The sequence below is a fragment of the Colletotrichum costaricense genome (assembly GCF_030867565.1).
Source record: "Colletotrichum costaricense strain IMI 309622 chromosome Unknown Scaffold_4.1, whole genome shotgun sequence".
Taxonomy (NCBI): domain Eukaryota; kingdom Fungi; phylum Ascomycota; class Sordariomycetes; order Glomerellales; family Glomerellaceae; genus Colletotrichum; species Colletotrichum costaricense.
Window position 1 is genome coordinate 245,262 of NW_026848233.1, and position 20,799 is coordinate 266,060.

The 20,799-nt window shown below is 52.1% G+C and overlaps 6 protein-coding genes across 6 annotated transcripts; 2 read left to right on the forward strand and 4 right to left on the reverse strand.

Moving 5' to 3' along the window:
* Nucleotides 1–169: 169 nt before the first annotated feature.
* On the reverse strand, nt 170–858 carry CCOS01_04098 (CFEM domain-containing protein; the record flags this gene model as incomplete). The annotated part of the gene is made up of 2 exons (XM_060452281.1): nt 170–573; nt 633–858. The coding sequence occupies 2 exons, from the start codon at nt 856–858 to the stop codon at nt 170–172; spliced, it is 630 nt and encodes a 209-aa protein (XP_060316239.1).
* Nucleotides 859–2,608: 1,750 nt separating this feature from the next.
* On the reverse strand, nt 2,609–6,326 carry CCOS01_04099 (uncharacterized protein; the record flags this gene model as incomplete). The annotated part of the gene is made up of 3 exons (XM_060452282.1): nt 2,609–2,693; nt 2,753–5,691; nt 6,075–6,326. 3 exons carry the CDS (start codon nt 6,324–6,326, stop codon nt 2,609–2,611), a joined length of 3,276 nt encoding a protein of 1,091 aa, XP_060316240.1.
* A 4,164-nt stretch (nt 6,327–10,490) lies between these two features.
* On the forward strand, nt 10,491–12,043 carry CCOS01_04100 (uncharacterized protein; the record flags this gene model as incomplete). The annotated part of the gene is made up of 6 exons (XM_060452283.1): nt 10,491–10,677; nt 10,747–10,766; nt 10,850–10,886; nt 10,940–11,007; nt 11,070–11,542; nt 11,602–12,043. The coding sequence occupies 6 exons, from the start codon at nt 10,491–10,493 to the stop codon at nt 12,041–12,043; spliced, it is 1,227 nt and encodes a 408-aa protein (XP_060316241.1).
* A 369-nt stretch (nt 12,044–12,412) lies between these two features.
* Nucleotides 12,413–16,329, reverse strand: CCOS01_04101 (chitinase; the record flags this gene model as incomplete). Its single annotated transcript, XM_060452284.1, has 7 exons — nt 12,413–13,036; nt 13,101–13,902; nt 14,025–15,284; nt 15,349–15,470; nt 15,530–15,693; nt 15,857–16,133; nt 16,201–16,329. 7 exons carry the CDS (start codon nt 16,327–16,329, stop codon nt 12,413–12,415), a joined length of 3,378 nt encoding a protein of 1,125 aa, XP_060316242.1.
* Nucleotides 16,330–17,350: 1,021 nt separating this feature from the next.
* CCOS01_04102 (uncharacterized protein) lies at nt 17,351–19,584 on the forward strand (the record flags this gene model as incomplete). Its single annotated transcript, XM_060452285.1, has 9 exons — nt 17,351–17,389; nt 17,465–17,804; nt 17,864–18,270; nt 18,342–18,456; nt 18,520–18,719; nt 18,830–18,901; nt 18,962–19,101; nt 19,178–19,265; nt 19,321–19,584. 9 exons carry the CDS (start codon nt 17,351–17,353, stop codon nt 19,582–19,584), a joined length of 1,665 nt encoding a protein of 554 aa, XP_060316243.1.
* An 83-nt stretch (nt 19,585–19,667) lies between these two features.
* Nucleotides 19,668–20,702, reverse strand: CCOS01_04103 (uncharacterized protein; the record flags this gene model as incomplete). Its single annotated transcript, XM_060452286.1, has 1 exon — nt 19,668–20,702. The coding sequence occupies one exon, from the start codon at nt 20,700–20,702 to the stop codon at nt 19,668–19,670; it is 1,035 nt and encodes a 344-aa protein (XP_060316244.1).
* Between the last annotated feature and the right edge of the window lie 97 nt (nt 20,703–20,799).

Consider the following 20,799-nt stretch of genomic DNA (forward strand, 5'->3'; position numbering starts at 1 on the left):
ACATGAGAAGATATAAATTGGATTGCCACGTGGATTACTAGTATATCTATATTTTGTGCGCCTCGTTTTGGTAGACTAACGTGCCTTAGATGAAGTCGACTTCATCAAGACAGTGGCCCAGTATATAAGCTATGCCATATATTGAACCATGGGGGCTTTGCGAACTCGTTTACAAGTAGGCAAGAGCACCAAGAGCGAGAGCAGCCAGGAGGCCAACGGGACCCTGAGTAGCAGCACCGTTGACGGTGACGGGGGTAGCGGTAGCAGTGGCAGTGGAGGTCCCGTTGCGAGTGGTGGTGGCGCTCGTGACAACAGCAGTGCGAGTGGTGCCAGCGGCGGCGGACGAGGCAGCGCTCGTGACGGCGCGGGAAGCACTTGAAGCGACGGAAGAGGCGGCGGAAGCAGCCTTGCTGGTGGCAGCAGAGGCAATGGAGGAGACGGCAGCGGAGGCTGAGGCAACGACGGAAGATGCAGCGGCAGAGGCCGAAGCGACGACCGAGGAAGCGGCGGAAGCAGGGCCACCACCTCCAGCGACGGCGGCGCAGATCTTGCTAGCGGCGGGGAGGACCTGGTCTTGAGTGCCAGAGTTAGGATCATGTCGAGTTAGACAAGGGCTTTGGTGATGAACTTACTGACGGCAACGTCGGCACCGCAGCTAGCGAGGACGCAGGGAGTACCGGCGGTGACGATAGCCTGGTAGTTGGCACCGCTGCAGAGGCAGGAAATGTCACCAACAGTGCACTTCCCGTTGGAGGTGACGGCGTCGGCCAAGCACTTCTGGGCACAAGTAGGGACGTCCGCCAGAGACTGGGCGGCGGCGAGGCCAGCGAAGGCGATGATGGCAGCTGTGAACTTCATGTTGACGGTTGAGGTGATGTCGAGTGAATTGACTAGGAGTTGAGTGACTGAAACGACAGCGAAGATGTTGGTTATACCGGGTGAAGCGAGAGTTGGAATGAGCTGATGAGGGAGAAGAGAACCGGGATTCGAAAAGGTGGAAACGCCAGCTTCTCATATACACCACGGACTACCTACCTTAAGGTCACCGAAATAAACATCTGCGGGGGGTTACACCCGGTCTATTCCTAGCTCGGGACTGAACACCTTTGTCTAAGGTTGAGTGAGATGTTCCCGTGAGTATCCAGTTTCCGGGCTGGATGAGGAGCTCTGGAATGTTGCGGTTCAGCGTTTGCAGCCACGCACGTTCCCACATCCGTCCCTGAGACACACGAGGCCAATCGGAGCCTCCAATTCGTCTTCTCCAGCTCCTAGGTTCCTGTGGCGTCTAGACTAGACCGCAGCTTGTTGAGAGGTGTGCCTGACCGGGTTCAAGCCGGATTCAGCAGCTTCATGGTGGCGCCGAGAGCATCCGCCTATTTTGGTGTTGAGCGACACGGCGGGAATCCATGGCTTTCTCTGGAATCCTTTACCTCTTGCGTCTCGGTTGAGGTGGGAGTAGGTAACACAGATTGCTGCCGAGGAGAGCTTTCATGGGCGCTGCGTCATTGATCTACCTTGAGAGGCCTTGAGTTCGACGGAAAAGATGAGGAGGTTATGACCTCACAAGAGCTCTAGAAGAATTTACGAGTATTGACGGAGCAAACTGCATGGCGTTCATCTTATTACCTAGGTAGGGTGCCCCCCTCAAAGTTACCCACAAGGTGCACAAGGTGGTGGACTGGATAGGTAAGACAGTAATAAAAGCTTAACATTCTGGATCCCGCGGGGAAAAGAGAGAAACATACAGGGATGAAAATTTGACAGTCCATCTGATAAGTCTCAATAATGGGCACCCTGTCTGTCATCGTACCGAGAAAGTAGGAGAGGAGATTTTTTCGCCGAGCCGAGAATGTGGTAAACTTGTCAGAACACCAAAGACGCTTATCGTGAACTATTGGACCTGAATCTCCACGAGGTATGGCGTCGGCCAATCGGTTGACGTCTCTCTTGGCGGACACGGCCTGGGTCGACTAAGCGCGGTGACGGAGGCAAAGGCTTGCGCTGCCAGAACCAACAAGTCGGTTCATATTGACTAAGAAATAGTTGTTGCTCTAATATCTCCGGAGGAGCCACGTTTTTTGAGCTAGTCGATGGCGCCCCAGAGGACGTGATGGGCCGTGGCAATCTGACAGGTTGGGGGGCTGGGAACTACGACTACGGCACGAGCACGGCGTCAGGGGGATCCAATAGATGGCAATAATGATTACCTGATAACCAACGCTGGCGCTATCTAAATACAAGACCAAGTAACTAGCTATACGACACAAGAAGTCTACAAGATGCATGCTGTTTCGCGCCCTTGAGGGCACACCGTCTTCCAGAATCCGCCCATGCGATCCGTTACATGTCTAGTCCGTTCCGTATCCATGCCCATTCCAAATTCCACGGTGACAAAGGAGAAAGAGTAAGAGTATCAATGAAAGACCCAAGCGACGAACCGATCCATCGCATGCTATGTTGCCCCAACACAGAAAAGGAGAAGAAAGAAAACACAAAGGAAACGCTATACTCTTGCTATCCGTCCGTCCGTCCGTCCTTCGCCACGCTAATCACTCGTCATTCCCTCGCTATTCCCATTTCCACAATCTCAAAAATAAGTCGTAAGGATTTAGTCGCTCTTGTCGCCCTCGGAGTGAGAGTGCTGAGACGACGACCTCTTCATACCCCGTAGATCGCATCTTCGTATGATTTGACTGAACGTGAAAGTCAGCATAGTGTTTAGAAACATTTATAGGTGATGGGTTAGACTTACATTCCACCTCGCTCGTTGGGGTTGCGCACAACCACCAACTGCTCCTTCTTCTTATCATCATTCTTCTTCGTCTTCGTCGACGGTGCCCTCGCATGGGACGACTCTCGAGAGCGAGATTGCACCGAAGGCGTAGACAGACGTCCCCGTAGCTGACCGATCTGGTCCTTGAGGCTGTTGACCTCAGCGACCGAGGCGTCGTAGGAAGCGCGCATGCCGTCTAGCTGGGTATTGACGAGAGACAGCTGCGACGTCAAGGTCGCATTCTCCTGGCGGAGCGCAGGCGCCATGACGGCCTCCGTCTCCAATCTCGCGACGCGGGTGACGAGGTCGTCACGCTCAGCGGTAAGGGAGCCGAGCTTGACGGTCTCGGACTGCAGCTGATCGTTGCGGTCCGTTAGCTCAGCGATGCGATTGCGGAGCTCCTCCATGACTGCCGGCTCGGAGGGCGTGATAGACTCGGCGGATACGGACTCGGCCTTCTCGGAGACGGCATCGGCTCCGACGGGCGCTGCCTCCGGCTCGGGAGCTGGGGCAGGCTCAGGCTCCGCTACTTCGGGTTCGGGCTCCGGAGCGGCCTTGGAAAGCTCAGAGGGTGCCGCTGAGGTGACGCTGGCGGTGTCGTCTTTGACTTCCTCAGGTACCGGCGCCGGGGCATCTTCGACAACCTCAGCCTCTTCGATGACTTCGATGACGGGGACCGCAGGAGGCTCCTCCACTGGGGGTGCGGGGGGTGCTTCCTCGGGCGCCGGGGGAGCTGGAGGAGCCTCTTCGGGAGGGGGCGGAGCCTCATCATCCTCGCCCTTAACAGTGTCTGTATCGCTGTCATCTGCCGAGCCGATGACGGACGGGGCGGCGGAGCCGATAACTGAAGGTGCAAGTGAACCAGGGAGAGAGCCGGCGATAGATCCCATGAGTGACTCGGCACGTCGGAGCTCGCTAGTGACGGACTCATTCTCGTCCTTGAGCGACTCATTCTCCGAGCGGAGTATGTCACGTTCCTCTGCGAGACTAGAGATCTGAGACATCTTGTCGTCTTGGTCCTTGAGAAGCTCGCCGACCTGTCCTTGGAGTGTCGTGTTCTTGCCCTTGAGCCCTTCGATGCGGGTTCTGAGCTTGTCGTACTTGGTCTTGAAGCCCGCGAGGTCCTTCACCTGGGTCTCGAGCTCACCCTTGCTGAGCTCAAGCTCGCCCTTGGTGGCCTCGAGACTCTCAAAACGGATCTGGATGTCGGTGTTGGTGGTCTCGAGCTGGGTAAGGCGGACCTCAACCTCTTGCTTCTCGACTTCAAGTGCGCCAAAGCGGGTCTGAATGTCGTTGTTTTCGGTGTTAAGCTTCTCCATGTCGGCTTCGAGGCCCTTCTTCTCGGCCTCAAGGGCATCGAAGCTGGCTTGGGCGTCCTTCTTCTCTGCCTCGAGCTTCTCGATGTTTGCCTCGAGACCCTTCTTCTGTTGATCGAGGTCGTCGATCCGTGCCTCCAGACCCTTTTTGGCCTCTATCAGGGCGCCGTTCTCCCGGTTGAGTTCATCGACTTGGGGCTTGTACTTGTCGACCTCCATACGGAGAAGGTCACGCTCGGCGGTGATGTCGCCAATCTCAGTGCCCTTGCGGATGAGTTCCGTCTCAAGTCCGGTGGCACGGATCTCCATGGTGTTCTTAATCATCTCGAGAGCGGCAATCCTGTTGATGAGGGATTTCTCAGTCTCCTTGGTGACAAAGTGAGCATCGCCGACGCTCCTCTCAAGGTCGTGGCATTGGGCCTCAAATTTCTTGGTGAGCTTCTCCTGTTCGGCAAGAAGCTTTTGCTGGTCAACGAGATCTTTCTCAAGTACTGCATTCTTGGTGGTAATCTCTGTCTTGGCTTCCCTCTCTTGCTCAATTTCCTTCTCGAGCTTGACGGCGTTAACTTCGAGTTGCTCCTTGATGCCCTTCAGCTGATCTCGTTCACGCTCAACATCATCGAGCCTCTTCTCATGCTCACCAAGGGCGCTTCTCACGTCATCGAGGAGGCGGCTCTGGTCATCATAGTCGCGACTAATCTGGTCCTTGAGGGTCTTTTCTTCACGGTGTTGCTTCTCGGTCTTCTCCTTGGCGGCTGAGAGTACCGAAATTTGGTCGAGAGCATGTCCGAGTCTTCTGTCCGTGTCGGTCTGCCTGGTCACAAGACTCATCGCCTCTTCTCTCATGCGCGAGATCTGCTTGTTGAGCTCATCTTGGACCTTCTCGCGCTCAATGAGGTCATGTGAGGTAATGTGTTGGACAACGGGAGGGGCAGGAGCTACAGGGGCCACCTCGATGTGGATAGTCTGTCTCTTGGGCGCGACGACGTCGACGCGGGTGCCCTTGAGGTTGGCGGGCTTGGCTGGCGCAGGAGGGATGGTGCTGGTCCTGACGACCTGCTTTTCAGTGGTGAATGGCCGAGTTCGAATGGCCTGGGTGTATGAGTCGGACTTGGAGGAATGAGAGTCAGAGTCGTCCACGCTCGTCGCGGTGGTGAGGGATGAGCCAGAAACGAAGCTGTACTTGGACTCAACATCCGAGTCATTGGTTTCATCGGCTGTGGTGTAAAGGTTCTCAGTAGACCGCCTCCACGGGCGACTGAGCTCTGGTCGGGAAGGGCGGGTGCGAAGCATGGGGGGTTTGAACTTCAAGGCAGGCTTTGCGGCGCCGTGCTTGTTCCTCCAGTCTCCGGCTGGGCTGACGCTCAAGTCGGATCCGCTGTCGTTTACCGAACGATCCATGGGGGCAAGTGAGATCTCGGAGACGTTGGCGTTGGAGAGATCAAGTCTCTCAAGAGGAGTGTTGTCTGGGATGGAGACTGAGGGCCGCCTGAGTCTGGCGAACCGACCGCGGCCCTTTGCGGGCACCGGATCACGGGTAGGAGCCATGAGGACGGTGATGAAGATGTGTGAAATGGAGATTCGCTCAAGAGCCAAGTAGCTCTGGTAAATGATAATGTTATTCTTTTTTTGGGATTTCTCAAGTTATGTGCCAAGCTGGACGTCTGATCTGGGGGTGGTGGACTCTGCGAGTGACATTGAAAGTGTATTGGTAAGTTGATGAGGGGTAAAGTTGCATATCGGGTCTGCTCGGATCTACAATCAAAGAATGATGAGATCGGAAGACGAAGTCTGGATGTGGAGGCAAGTTGGTTTTGTTCAGAATATCCAGAGTATAGTGTTGTGGGATGGAAGAAGGGGAAAAAGGGAGGCGGAGGGCGATCTACGTACAGGAGCCCAACCGGCAGAAAATGATATTCGACACTGCCCGCCTTCATCCGTGGCCTCCCACCAGCGCGCCTACCCCCGTCCAATAGGGCACATACGTCAAAAAACAAGTTCGGGGGGTCTCTCGACTTCTCGTCCGCGAGCGACGGGACACGGGATAGTCGAGCCAGATGAGCCAGCGTCAGGGATGAGGCGTGGCACCAGAGCGGGACTCCCAACTGGCCCTCCACGGAACCGTTTGGCGGGATGCCCAGCTTACATCCGGGACACAAAGTAGCGTCGAATATTGCAAACGAAACGTCGTCACTCCGTCGCCCTTCGGGCAGAGGGGGCTTGGGTGATTGGGCCATGCCACTGTCAGGAGGAGCAAACCCTGCTTTTCCTAGTCTATCGGCCGTGTTCACGGTCTACCGCGTACACCCCCATGGTTTCTCGAACCCCCCTGTCTAGACTCCATCGACGCTTCCCGCCTGCCGGGGACTAAAAAGCGGGAGACTGGGGGTGCCACCATCCATCAGCTTGGGCGAATGGGTTCGGGTTCTGAACAGGACTGAGTCTAAGAATACAACTTTGCAATATCCCTAAGTGGCGATGAACATGTGTAAGTCTCCCGTTGCTGGGCGGATTTGAATCTTTCTCGATACTGCGGTCAAGCTTTGAGGCCAACTGCTTCCGTTGGATCTCTGCTGTGTTTGGCGGCATGTTCGTACCTCCACCCCCTCACTATTGGAAAAAGACCCGCCAACGACTTGACGGCGGTTGTCCGTTCTAATGTCCATTCTCATGCTTTAGCTTGCTCTGTCGAGGGCCAAACAGGCTTCAAGCCCTATTTTGCCGGGGCCGAACGGGCCACCAAAGGCAGAAGAAAACGAATCAGAGAGTCTTTTGCAGGCTGGGATGAGTCAGGAATTTTGGGGAAAAGACATGGGCTTCACAACCAGTCGATTTGGGCAGGGCAAACAGGCGGAAATGAATTCGACTGGCGGCCGTCTATTTTCTCTTTCTCTTCCCGTTTGTGCGCATGGTGTTGTGGGTTGGGCATCGTTCACTTTGCTTTACTTGGGCTAGGCCGAGACAGTTGGGACGCAATAAACGTGGGATGGGCCACTAGAAGACTGCACGTTCCCGGAGCCGACAGGGGACCATGACTTGGACGTGGTGTTGTTTGATTCGTCCGCTTTGCGGGCCGAGCCATGTCGTCGAGTCCGGACCCTGGCCGGCTTGTTGCCGGCCTCCTACTTCATTGTAGGTAGGCTCAACAGAGGCCTGCTCATTTGTCCAGTCTCCGCGAGTATGAGGCATCATGGAGGTTGGGAAGTGAACTGAAAATATGGCTGATATCAGGCGGGATGTCTTCGCCCGGGTGCGTGGCTTATATGGTGGCAACAGCTTGAACAGCGTGATCGGATCCTGGTGTCTGGCTTATCAGATGGAGCACTCAAAGTGGGCGGCGATAAACTCGTCCCGCTCTCGACATTCGGGGGCTGGAATATCCACGAGCCCCTCATCAGTCTCCATTGGCCGACGGCTGATTCAAGTGGCGACGTGTCTCGTGCAACAAGTAACGCGGACCTCGTCAGGCGATACCCATAGGAAGTCTGGATTCTGGAACCCTTGGGGAATACAGATGGAACCTCCGGATTCTAGGTGGAGACGCGTCCATCGCTGTTCGCGCATACTCCACATACCCTGGACAATAACGGGGAACCCATTTCCCAATCCCCTGGGTCAATCGACGACTCCTTCTCCTCACGGAATAGACATAGAATGATGCCAGCTACGTATCCGAAGTTCAAGTGGCCTGTCTGAACCTAGAACTCAACTCACTTCCTCCAGCTTGTTGCCAGACCGACGAGGTGACAGTCTCTCCCAACACGATCTGGAAAGGGAAAGAGGCCACTGCAGCTGGGAAATGAAGACATAATGGTAGTTGCAGTAGCCCCGGTGTTGAGCTTCACTGCAATCAATTGAAGGTACCTAAAGCAACATACTGCAGATACCCCCTCACCTGAGACTGCAAAGGGCGCTTTACTGCGACTGGCGTGGCGAGGCGGTCGAGAGGTCTCCATCGTCCCCGTACCCTTGGTCACCGTTCCTCAAGTGAGGCTGTTTTGCGATGGTTGCTGGTGTGACAACCCGCAGGTAGCATGCATATGCTCGGTGACGTACCCACATAGATTTACTTACCCCTTGCGTCTTTCAGACTACATACACAGCATAACGATATTCATAGGTATTCTGATTGTTTAGTCTATAAGTCAACGCTCAACACAAACCCTGTGCGGCTACAAGTAATATTACACCACAAGGAACTACCCTTCTGTTTAGAGCAGCAAAAAAATGAAAAAAATACAGGAACAAGTTATTCATAGTTTGTTCAGCATGCACATAATCAACATGGCCACGCATGATCTCCAATGACAATTATCTCAAGAGCAACATTTGAGTCTGATGAGTGAGCACAAGCACTTCGGTTAAGGCTTACGGCGTCAAAGGCATGTCGACGCTTACGAGATATAGCTACAGCATCGGCAAGGCAAAATCATCGAGACCAAAGGAGAATAAAGCCAAAAGTCACTCACAGCAACTGACAAGTGGCCACATCGATATCCAATAGACGTTGATGCTCCATAGCCGCTTAATGACAGCCCACTTAATACAGCACATCCCTTTCCCCGCCGCTTGCGGGGTCGAGTTGAAATCAACTTCTTTGGACGGAAGTCTGGAGCTGCCAAAATACCGTGCCACCGTCTGTGCCACTCCTCTCCATTGCATCGATTACTGCGTAGTATAAGTGGAAGAGACAGAAACAAACAGACTCAAGTCGTACTGTGACACTTGTTCTTGCCTTGGGAGGAAGGGTCGACAGCGACGGACAAAGTAGCAGTGTGCAGACGCGAGATCGGTTTGACTCGGTGTTCATCCGGGGTATTTCTCGCCCATTAAAGTCTTCTTGTCACCAAAGTCAGGCCAGAGACAAAAGTATATCTTCAGGTCATGCGCACGAATTAGTTCCTTTCCGGGGCATGGAAGAGTTCGTTTCTCCGCTAGCCAGAATAGTTTGACGAACCCGAGGACGGTTACCAGTTCATATGATGATAACCATTCGAGTTGTTGTTAGGGGAGGATGCAGTCGTTGAGAATGTGTTAAGCTTTAAGAGGCTTCAGCTATCAAGTTTCGTATCATCGCCGAGACGAGTTGCAGGCTGCGGGGTCCTTCCTGTTTCGATACTGATAATTGATCATTTTCTATGAGCCTCCATATTCTGTGATTATACGAGCCCAAAGTTCAAGGGTCTTTTAAGGATTGAAGTATTCTCATGTTTCTAGAAGCGACTGCCCATGTCGAGAAACGTCCGCTCGGTTTCGGCATGGATCCTGACATGGTTGGCCTTGACTGAAGGTTGCGGGCGTCCTGAGACCACGGGCTCCAATTGCCACTTCAGGATGCGAGACGAATGTTGAGTATCGAGAGACCGTTGCGTCTGACCGCCCAATTCACCCACGTGTCGCAAAGCGAAGCTGGGATTGCTGGGTGAAAGACTACTGCCTGCTTCGGTGCCCAGCTACCCCGCGAACCCTGGTCCTGGCGTATCCTGCCCGCTCGATAGCAGAGCGTTCAAAAGTCTTTGAGTCAGTCTCGAGACATCACACCCTATCGGGTCGCGTGGTATTCACTGTAAGTACCTTAAAAGGCTGGCAGCAGCGACTTCGTTGCATGATCTGGATATGCTCCCATCCTGCCAGGAAGGAGACGTGGCGCAACGTTTCTTTTCACGAGTCAACTCCAAACGAGAAATTCTAAGATCAGATCGATTGGAGGGAAGGATTTCATTCCCCTCTGATCCATCGAAGTTAGGTGTTACTGATCTATGTGATGGGCTAGTGTATCGAAGACGCCTCAAAAACGTGCCACTTCGCAGAGGGCACGGCTCAAAGTAACATTCTTGCCGTTTGATTTCTCCACTGATGAGGCTCAGATAGCTTTTTAATCTGTTAGCAGCTCTTTAAGATTGGAACTACCGAGGAAGCTTGATGATCGGCTGAGAGGAAGCTTTTCCCGTCCATCGAAAACACACTTCTTCTATGCATAAACCTCTCCGGAGTGCGGGCGTCATAGCTGCCGATTGTTCCATGAGCCAATCAATGATTGACGTTTTGGTGTAGCTATCAGAGTTTAAGAATCAGGACATGGTCAAGGCTGGTTACTCCCAAAAGTCTGGGCTCGACTATAGTTTCTTCCGGGGGACGCTATCACAAGCACAAACGTTATGTGGCAATTATATACGAGACGCTTCCCTCAAGTGACATCTCCGCGGAGACCCGTTTCTCCAGACAACGAAACTTGATTGCACTATCGGATTTTCTTTACGTCGAGTCGGAGGCAATGTTGGCGGCGCCCTTCCGAATAACCAAGTGATCATCTACGGGACGACTATGTCTCGCCCCGCATCGACCCGACCCCGCCGACCTATCCCGCCGGTTTACCCACATTTTCCGGTCGCCGATGCGAGATGTCTGACAAGGAGGGGGCGGCCCCCCCGCCGGAAGGCGTAGTGCCCGACTTTCAGCATCCGCAGGACGTATTGCATACCATCAATCTGGTGTCGCAGATTCTTTCCATTGTGTCTGTCAGTATCTTCATGATGCTGCGCATCTATGCGAAAACCCTCATCGCGCCGCCGTTCTACTTAGATGATTGTAGGCCTCTGTCACTGGGATCTCGTCTCGGGTCTCTATGCTGTGAAGCTTGTAAGCTGACAATTGCAGGGATGGCAGTTATCGCCTGGGTAAGTCTCTCAAATAGTCTCTCAAATAAGTCGCCAAATCTGTTACCTCAATAACGTCCAAGCGTGAGCTGATAGGTGAATAGATATTATCAGTCGGGTACAGCTCGACGGCACTCGTGAGTAAGTAATAATGTGATATGTAGGCACTTACATGGCGACTGATCCCATCTCAGTGCATCGTTATGGAGGTGGCTTTCACATTTATGAGATATCTAAGGACAATTTCGTTGGTTTCTTGAAGGTAACTACTCTTCAACCTCCTCATGCAGACATCATGTAACTCAAGTGCTAATACCACCACAGGGCTTGTATGCGGACACACTCGTCTACGGCCCTAACTCGTATTTCACAAAACTCGCCTTGCTACTCATCGTAATCAGAGTCTTCAGACTGAACAAGAAGACTATTATTGGTACATATGCCGTCATTGTATTCATGACTGGATACTATGTGCCGGTCCTTTTTCTCAAGATGTTTATTTGCCACCCAATCGCGGGTTATTGGGACTCAACTCTCGACGCCACTTGCTTCAATCAGCGAGCCATCTTCGTTGCCGACACTGCCGTTAGTGCCATCACAGATACTGCCGTTCTATGTCTCCCAATACCCGTGGCTTTGAGCCTGCGAATGTCATGGACAAAGCGGCTTAAGGTGATTCTCATGCTCAGCGCAGGGGGCGTCGCCACAGCAGCAAGCATTATTCGGATGATTTTAGTAATTCAACTACAAAAGTCGGATGATGAGCCGGTCGACTTTATTCGTTTTAACTTACTTGGGTGAGTCCTCATACTTTACTGCTGGGTTAGGCTAGACGCTGATGCTGAGTCTTCCCTAGGACTGCGGAAGTGAGCATCGGCATGATCTGCGCCTGTCTTCCGGCAATCAATATCTTGTTCATGCGCGGATTCAGTGGTTCGCAACAATCAAGTTGCAACACCGGCCAGAGCAGCAAAAAGTACTTTGAACTCAAATTTCTCATGGGTAGTAAGCTACAAACGCAAAACTTAACGGCAGTCGATACCACCGGGGTAACCGGGCCTGTGCTGGTAAGCACTGTTAATACAGAGAGCATGGTGCATGAACATATGGATTCGATCTTTCCTATAGAAAGGATGAGCCGAGTAACCTCTATCAGACCAGACGATGTGGAAAGAGGCATCTGGTCGGATGAATGGTACTCCAAAGTCACAGCGTCGCCTTTCTCAGAACCAGGATCTCCTGATTGGGCTCGAAAGGGCTCCGTGGGCTTCATGGAGACAATAACAGAATTGGGCTAAGGCCTACGTGTTTCGGCATTAGGAGCTTATTAGCGTATCAGAACATCACTTGGTGTACATCTTTACCCTCTGTTTGGTAGAGTACTTGAGCAGGACCGAATCATACATGGATGCACTCTTCAGAGGTATTAGATCAAATTACGTATTGATCTAGTCCATTGAACTTTGTAAGCCCTGATGGACATCTTCGGAACTAATCGGAATCGGAACAGAGCTGAAGATAATTGGACTGAACCCATCGAGCAGTTGATGGGACAGAGAGCTGTTCTTCAGACCACCACCTCTCATGAAGTAGGAGGAAGGGATAGCGAGTCAGTGTGTCTATACAATATAAAGAGAACTAAAAGTTACAAAGAATCCTCAACAGAATCAAGCTGTCATCTTGCTAATCGGAAGCGCAATTAGTGTAGTCACCTTCCCCTGCCAATCCGTAAGCTTATCAGTCATCTCCTTGACAACCACTGGCGAGTAAGTTGTCGCGGCAGCAGTCGATTTCCAGAATGTTAGCTCGCTCTTGACATAGCTCTCGAACAACGTTCGAGCAGATGAGACCTGGCTCTCGAGATTGGCGGGGACAATCTGCTTCCAAGCTGATGCAAAATCGTAGTTGACGCCTTTGCTGACAGCATATCGACCAAAGTCGCCCCAGAGGGTGGCCAGTGAAGCATATGTCTTTTGGTATGAGGTGATGACGCTTGATTCACTTCGATACGCGAAGGTGTCAATCACATCAGACAAGATGGCGATGCGACCTGTGGGGCTGTAGTTCTTCCACGTCGCCTGGCTCATGAAGTCGCTCCCAGCAACGATGAACTCTTTGTAGCGATTGAAATCGGCGTCGCAGACTTGGAGATTGACGATGTTTGCGTTATTGAGACCTGCGTCAGACGTTCGACCAAGAAGACCTGTGAAAGCGTCATTGATGTTGCCCGCCCAATCTTGGACAACTTTAAGAGTGGTGTATGTCTTCGAAGGCCAGGTATCCTGGAACAACTACAGAATTTATTGTTAGTTGAAAAATCAAAATTATTTCAAAAGCAACGGAAGGTTGACTTACGCCATTGAGGTCGAAAACTCCCGTAAAGGGAGCTTTACCGGCTGTGAGAGCAACCCCCTTCGGCGTATTACCATCCATCATCCACTCAACTGCGTCACGAAACTCTTGCTTCTCGAACACATGCTCCGTGACCCAGTTGGTATTCGGATCAAGGTTAGTCAGAGCTGTGATTCCAACAGCGGCGCAAACACCCTGCTTAGCCACTGTGAAAGCCTTCCCAGTAGTGCGAATGATGCTAGTCGCACCGGGGTAGTTCTGAGTGTAGATGCTGCTGCTCTGCTTGCCGGGTGCACACAATTTCATAGCAACGTCTCTGGCACCACGTTTCTCCAACGACCTCCCAAAGAGATACGATGTGTCCATGCCAGCGAGTGCCGGATGCTCTGGTTCCTCCGAGCTTGTGTCATTACTGTCGAATCCCTTCTGATGCGGTCGAGCAGCTCGAATCATGTGTCGCCTCTTATTAGTTGGCGGTAGTATGCAGTTATTGTCAAAGACATCTCCTTCCTTGAAAACATTCTTAGGGCTCGAACCGCCTTCTGGGACTGTGGACAAGTCCGGCAAGTTTGCTGGGCTGGGACAAAGACTGATCTCTGGTAGTTTGGGCTCGACTGGCGTATTCGGATTACCACAGCAGAAATAGGAGTATGTCCCAGAGCGACAGCCAAAGCCATCAGTTGCGACGGTCACTTCTCCGCTCTCACAGCCGGTCTTGCAGTCCGTTGAAAAATCGAAAAAAAGGTTGGCGAGGGGGCCGGACAGTATCTGCTTCCATTGAACCCAAGCAGTGTTTCCGGATCGCCTACAAGACAGTCAGTCAAAACTTCTGGTAGCGTTGAGTGGAATATTACTGGCCATTTGCATTCTTTCCAAGGGACAGGATCTTTGCAGCAATAGCTCTTGAAGCCTCCGTTGTAGGCACACGTCTGCTGACCTCCCTCTCCTTGCTTCCCAGTGGTCAACTCCTTCGGCTTGTCCTTGTTGGGACAGCCGTACGAAAGGAAGGAGAATGCTCCAGCAACAGGTGTTGTGCCGAGTCCAAGGATGGAACCGAAAGTCGCGCCAGCTGAGCAAAATGGAGCAGCACCGAGCCACTCGCAAGAGTCGAGAGTACTTGTCGAATCAGTCTTGGTGCAACACAAAGACTTATGTCCAGTCCAGCATCCGTCTGTGCTTGCAGCAATTTCGATCTCCTTGCCACTGCATCGGTTCTTCGCGAGCGCACCACAGAACTTGGGGCTTCCCTTCCACTTACAAGCTGGTGGGTTCTTTGGTGGACAGCAGAAGTTGCGCTTTCCCTGATTGCATCCTAACTCGATGCCAAGTGGACTGGCGTTGCTCCCTGAACTCTCGACCGGGACGAGACCAGATGGACACGATGCACCGCATTCGCCCCAGACACACTGGCTGGGGTCGCTACTGACTGCTTTGGCAAAGAGAGATTTCGACAAATCGGTTCGGCCCGAAGCTTTCGCTAGAGCCTTGATGGCAGTCCCCTTAGCGTCATCTGTTGATGCAGCCCACACCATGACTCCTCCAAGACACTTGCCGTTGGCGTAGTCCATCTTCAACTTGAGCGTCTCTTCATCGTCGTAAGAGACCCACTGATTACCGCCCCAAGTGACAATATTGACGGCTGCTGTCTTGTCTGTTGTCACTTGAGCTCCGCCCTTGTCTATGATCTCTTGGATCTCAGAGAACATCAAGGTCCCAGCAGACGCGGAACATCTGCCTGGGACGCCACCGGCGCTGAAGCCACAACCGGAGGTCTTGCAACTTGGATTCGAGAGGGTGAAGCTGCGTCCGTAGAACCCCATACCCATGACGACCTTCTTTGGGTCGACATCATTCCGCCATAGAAGCTCAAGGGCACGGTCGATTTCTGTCAGGTTCGTGTGGCTGTTGACGTACGGCCCCAGATAAGGGTTCGTGCCATCCCAAGTGCCGTGTAAGTCGTAGCTCATCATGTTGAACCAGTCCAGGTATGGCTGGATGTTCTTGAGATCGAAGTGCTGAAGGTACCAGTATGATGCTGGGAGCGTGATAGTGAGGCCCTTCGTTCCCAGTGCTGCGCGCAGATTCTTGAGAAAAGTGACCAAGTTCTTGTAGTCTTCAGGTGTGCCAGAGCGTTCCTCGGCAACGGGATATTCCCAGTCGATGTCGACACCATCGAAGCCATATTTACTAGCGGATATCTCTTGTTAGTCAAATTTCATTGATATAGACTGTTGATAAAATAGGGACTCACTCCATAAAAGACAGAAGAGATGAGAAGAAGACGTCTTGCTTCGCCTTGGATGCGGCCAGTTCAGAAAACGTGCGCTTGGTCGGCTGATCAGGGTCGTTCATACTCCAACCCCCAATGGCAATCTAATTTGCAAAAATGAGCAAAAAGTCCTTGTACATAGATGTGAAAATTGAAGTCTCACCCAGACTTCCATCCCAGGGTTGTAGTTCTTCAGTGCTGTGAGTCGAGGCATGAACTTCGAGTCTGAGTCTTGCATATTTGCAATCTTATACGAGGTCGGGTCAATGAAGGCGAACGCGTAGTTGAGATGAGTGTAAGCAGTGTAGAGTAAGTCCTCAGGATTCACTGAAGAAATTTTAGTAAATTGTCTCCTACTTATCTTGGAAGAATTACTCGAAAAGGCAATTACAGGATTACTGTAAGAGGTAATTATCGTAAAGGGCAATCCGTTTGGAGAAAAAAATCTTGCTTCAAATGATGATTGCCTTAAATGGTAACTTGAACTTACATCCATTGCAGGCCTTTGTTGTTGACCACCCTTCATAGTAGCCGATCACTCGCTTGCCTGCAGAAGAGCCACCAGGGCAACTTGGCGCCTTGACCTTCTTGTCGCCGCAGAACTCCTTGGTAGTTCCGCAGAAGCCAAACTTGGAGCAGCATACGTTGAGGGGACACTTCGCTCTCTGGCTCCAGGCGGATCCCCAGCCTGGGTCACATTCGCTCTTGGCACCGCAACTGGAAGTGCAGTTCGCGGGTGCACAATAGCTAGGCCCAAGGCCACAGACCTAGTTCTCTCATCAGCAATTGGAACTTTCTCTGAATTTTGGATTCTGCGAACTCGAAGTCACTCACATTGTTCTTACCGCAGCAGCCAAGTTTGCACGGCCTGGTGGGGGAACAGCTGTAGTCCTGCTGAGCTATCGCTCCCGACGCGGCGAGTAGGAGACAGAACAGCAGCACAGCGGGCTTGAGGAGCTTCATTTTTGCAATTGCGTACATGGACTTTCAGTGCAAGTAGTTCCGACTTGAAGTGCCTTCTGTTCCCGAGATAAACTCATTCTTTTGTTTCTTCGTGGAATCCCTGGAAAAGGAGACAACCCCGGCTGGCCCGGATTTACAGGGGGCCTGGGGTTTGATCACATGGTGACTAGAGACAAGTCGTATCACATTCGACCTGTGTAGGACTTTGTGGAAGTGACGATCGACTTAGACCTCAATCAACCTGCAACCTCCCTTCTTGCAAATAATTTGGGGTCGTCAAGCAAGACATAGGTCACTGTTGGTATCGTGGCAAGCGTGAATCGTTCTGATCGTACTCTGTCCTTCTAACAGCTTCTGACTGTGTCTCAACTAGTATGTTGCAATTTGAAAATGACTTTGCCATCGGCAAAAAATCATCTGATGTCCAAGTTTACAACGCTGGTTTGGCGCCACAAGTGTGATGGAGCAAGGGGACACTTCGGCTAAGGTGCTTCATGATGTCGTGTTTCTATCGCCCTGCGTATCCGTCTACTACCTCATTATACATCATATGCGCCATTTAGTAACAGTAAGACAATTCTTGCCAGTCGATCAACTACACAGGATGGTATTCGATGTGCAGTGTGTTGACTTAGGTGAGGTGGTAAGCTTATGCATGTCAGATTGACTCAAATGATTGTACCTCGGGAAGCAAAGACAGACTTGAGACAACGATCAGCGTTTGACTCTTCCTACAGCTGCTTGGCAATATTTCAGCTCATGTCTTACTCAAAGAAGCTTTCTATATGACAGAACCAAACCAAGAGTCCAGGTTCTATGGTTGTGGATATGCGAGGTCGGATGCCCGAAGTAATCCTCGAAATTACTAGGTATTCCTTACTTACATAGAACGAGCTCTCCTGGTTCCGTCCACCTTGAGATTGTCTTTTAGGAACACAGCTCGAAAAAAGAACCATTTTACTCACCAAAACTGAAAGTAGTTGAACTCATTATGAAGTCGATCGTGGCTTTGAGCCTAACTATGTCTTTATGGCCTATGGCCATATTTGCTGACCCAAGTGTGAGTTCTCCTGGACTGCTCTGGAGATATCCGGGAGCAGCATATTAGATACAAGCTTTTAATTGATCTCTTTAGTTCTTCTTCTTCACAAACCAATCTGGCACAGTCTTCGATGGCATCTCGTCCGGATGCAACTTGGCGCTATCAGCCCCTGTCCCGGAATGCCCCCGAGAACTCTTGAATCTCCTCGGAGGTGGTAGCTACCACACGGTACTCAATGAGACTGTCATGGGCGTTCTTTGCAGATCTGAGTGTTCTCCAGCATTGGCCACTTACAGGAGCAACGTCATTTCTCAGTGCGCCAAAGACCCTCAACCTAGGAGTGGCTATCCGCCGACCTACTGGGTTGATTCTGTCACTGCTGTTAGAACGCAGATGTGTCTGAAAGACTCTAAGACCGGAGAGTACTGCACTCGTGAGTACTTAGAGATATCTTGTTAAACACCCGTGTCCGTGATCTGACTTCGCACGAAGAATACCTCGAGCGAGTACTCGGCGATGCCGCAAGCCCAGCGGACCTGCTCGGCGGGTACTCCACTGCTCAACTCTGCTCCGAGTGTCTGGTCAACCTATTCCGCCATCAACAATCGACCCCGTACTCAAACTATGACCCCGAAATGGCTCAGGCGTGGGCCGCCATTCAGTCAAAGTGCAGTCTCAGTCTTCCAACAGCAACTCAAACGTTGAAGACAAATGTCACGTCGCTTGGCAACTATGCTCCGCCTGGTTATGCCACTGCAATCTGCGTTGCAGGCCGCACGTACACGGTGGCTGCTGGTGACAACTGCATAGATATCTCAAAGAAGAGCGGCGTTTCGACGGGCTCGTTGATTACGCTAAACAGCCTGCGGATGGACTGCACGAACATCTTTGCCGGTCAAGTGAGTTCTTGAGCTCTCGTTGCGAAGGACCATTGCTAGGACTCGGTTTGGCTGAAATTGAGCATTTATAGATTCTCTGCCTTCCACCTACTTGTACTAGCTATGTGGTCCAAGGCGGCGACAACTGTTTAAAGGTCGCCTCGCAGTTCAACACTACCTACCAGCAAGTAATCGCTTGGAATCCAAGTAAGCCTTTTCTTTTGACAATCGTGGCTGAATGCGAATGTCACTTGCTAACCGCCAAATCAGCCGTCGATAGCTACTGCACCAACTTGATCGCAGGCCAAAATATCTGCGTTGGGCCACCTGGTGGTGTTCTCAACTTCACGACGATCCCAGGTGCAACCGTAACTAAGACTGCGATCTACGCAACCGCTACGGCTGATAGGCCAGCGCCTGTCGCGAGCGGAACCACGACCAAGTGCGGCAAGTACTACAAGGTCCAACTGGTATGCCCCTCTGAACTGTGCAGGTGCAAGGCCATATGGACTCAGACAAAGCTGGTCCTTGAGGCCCAAGTATCAACCAACACTAACTGTCAACTCTTGCATTGATATAGGGCGACTACTGTGAGCTTGTGGCTTTGAACCAGACAGTTTCGCTGGATCTATTCCGCGCGATAAATCCCCAGGTGAGTTGAAAAATCACTTGCACACCCAAAGGCCGGATTTCAACTAACGGCGTGGCCCAGATCAACAGTGGGTGCACTAATTTACAGGCCAATGTGTTCTATTGCGTACTGCCCACCCAAGACTGGAACACCACAGCGACTTCAACAACCGTGCCGGCTCCAACAACCACACCTCCCGGAACCACGGACAAGTGCTATCAGTGAGTCTTTCGGTTTTTGCTGCAAAATGGCAACTATTCCAGCTCTTCGAAGCTCACTGTTTACTTTTTTCTCTAGGTGGTATGTGATCCAGTCCGGAGACTATTGCGCCAAAGTCCAGGACAAATTTGCGATTTCTTTCGAACAATTTCGTGCATGGAACCCTGTAAGCCTAGGATGCACTGGAAACCACTGTGAAGTTGCTAACAAGGAGTCCTTAGGCAATCGCAAATGACTGCTCCAATCTGCAGCTGGGGGTGGCCTACTGTGTCCAGGGTGCTGCTTCGCTCACAGCACGAGCGACGACAAATGCCGGCAGCCAGTCCGACCCTGACCAGGTCGCTCATTATCGGAGGAACGGAGTCGGACCCATTGAGACGGGAGTGCCTGAATCTGAGGCGGGAGGCGTTGCTATCGGATGGCCTGGTGTGGACTCTCCAAGGTTGAGAAGGGCAATGGGATTGTCAGAGAAAACGGAGTTGTAGAGGAATTATTATTTGCTGGTCCAGGCGCCATCCCTTACATCTCGCACATCCGGATCGTGCGCTTCCCAAGAATTAGATCCTGATTAAAATCTACGGCGCTTTCGCATTCTTTCCGGAGACGGTGCCGTAGACCACCATACCTTTTCCAAATCCTCGCTTCCAGAGGTGCCGGTCTCGGTATCCGCTAGACCTTCTAAGCCCCGGACACTTCGCGTGATCCTTCTCAAAGGCATGATATCCGAGTCAAGGAGCCACCAAAACTCTTCAACAATCGTCTCTGCGGCAACCTTGAAGATTGGCTTAAACCACTCCCTCTCTTCATGACCCTCCTCCAACCCGGGGTCCGTGTCTGCAGCGACCGCGAGAAAGAATGGTGCCGATGTCCGCCACCACTTGGACTTGGTCGTCGGTCGGTCGCCTTCGCCCAAATCCAGCACAGATGCTATCACAGCTGAAGTGGCAACAAGAAATACCTGCTCCGAAAACCCGGCTGGAAGTTCGGATTTCATGTTGCCGAACTTGTCGCGCAGGTCATCGGCAGTGGCACCGGCCAAGGCCGGATCCTCCACCCACCGTATCTCGAATTTTGACTCCGCATCCTTGAAGTACTCATGCACATCGGCTCCGTCTGCGTCCCTCTGGAAGGGAATCTCAACGATTCTCCGGACCTGCTTGGCGAAGGTCTCCCATCGTTCCTGGTCATCATAGCAGGCTGTTCGGAAGGCCACCATTCCCCACGTCTGACCTTCGTGGCGCTGCTTCCAATGCTTCAGCCAGTTCGGGGGCATGCACTCGATCTCCGACTTCTTTGTAGTCTCAGCAGTCGACACGTCGCCAGTTCTTTCTGCATCGCGTTGCTGCTCCTCGAAGACACGCATCGCCAGCTGCCCTACACCTTCCTCTCCTAGGACATCCCGTAAACCGGCCTGCATCTTCAGCAGTTCATCCACGGGAAGAGAGGTCACGTCGTCCGCGGTTGCATGTCGATAGCGATTGTAGTTCCAGCCTGGTGGCCAGTAGGAACTTGATGCATCCGAGTAGACAGGTTGGGTGGTAGGAGTGGCAACCTGGGGTGTATCTGGCTCTGGGGCGTCTTCGGCGAAGCTGGGACGCGGCATCTTGTTTATCGATTGATTCTCTCAAGAGAGTCTGCCACTGATCAATACATGGAAGTGTAGGTGCTGGAATTTGTATGTTAGACGTCAATGAAAAGCT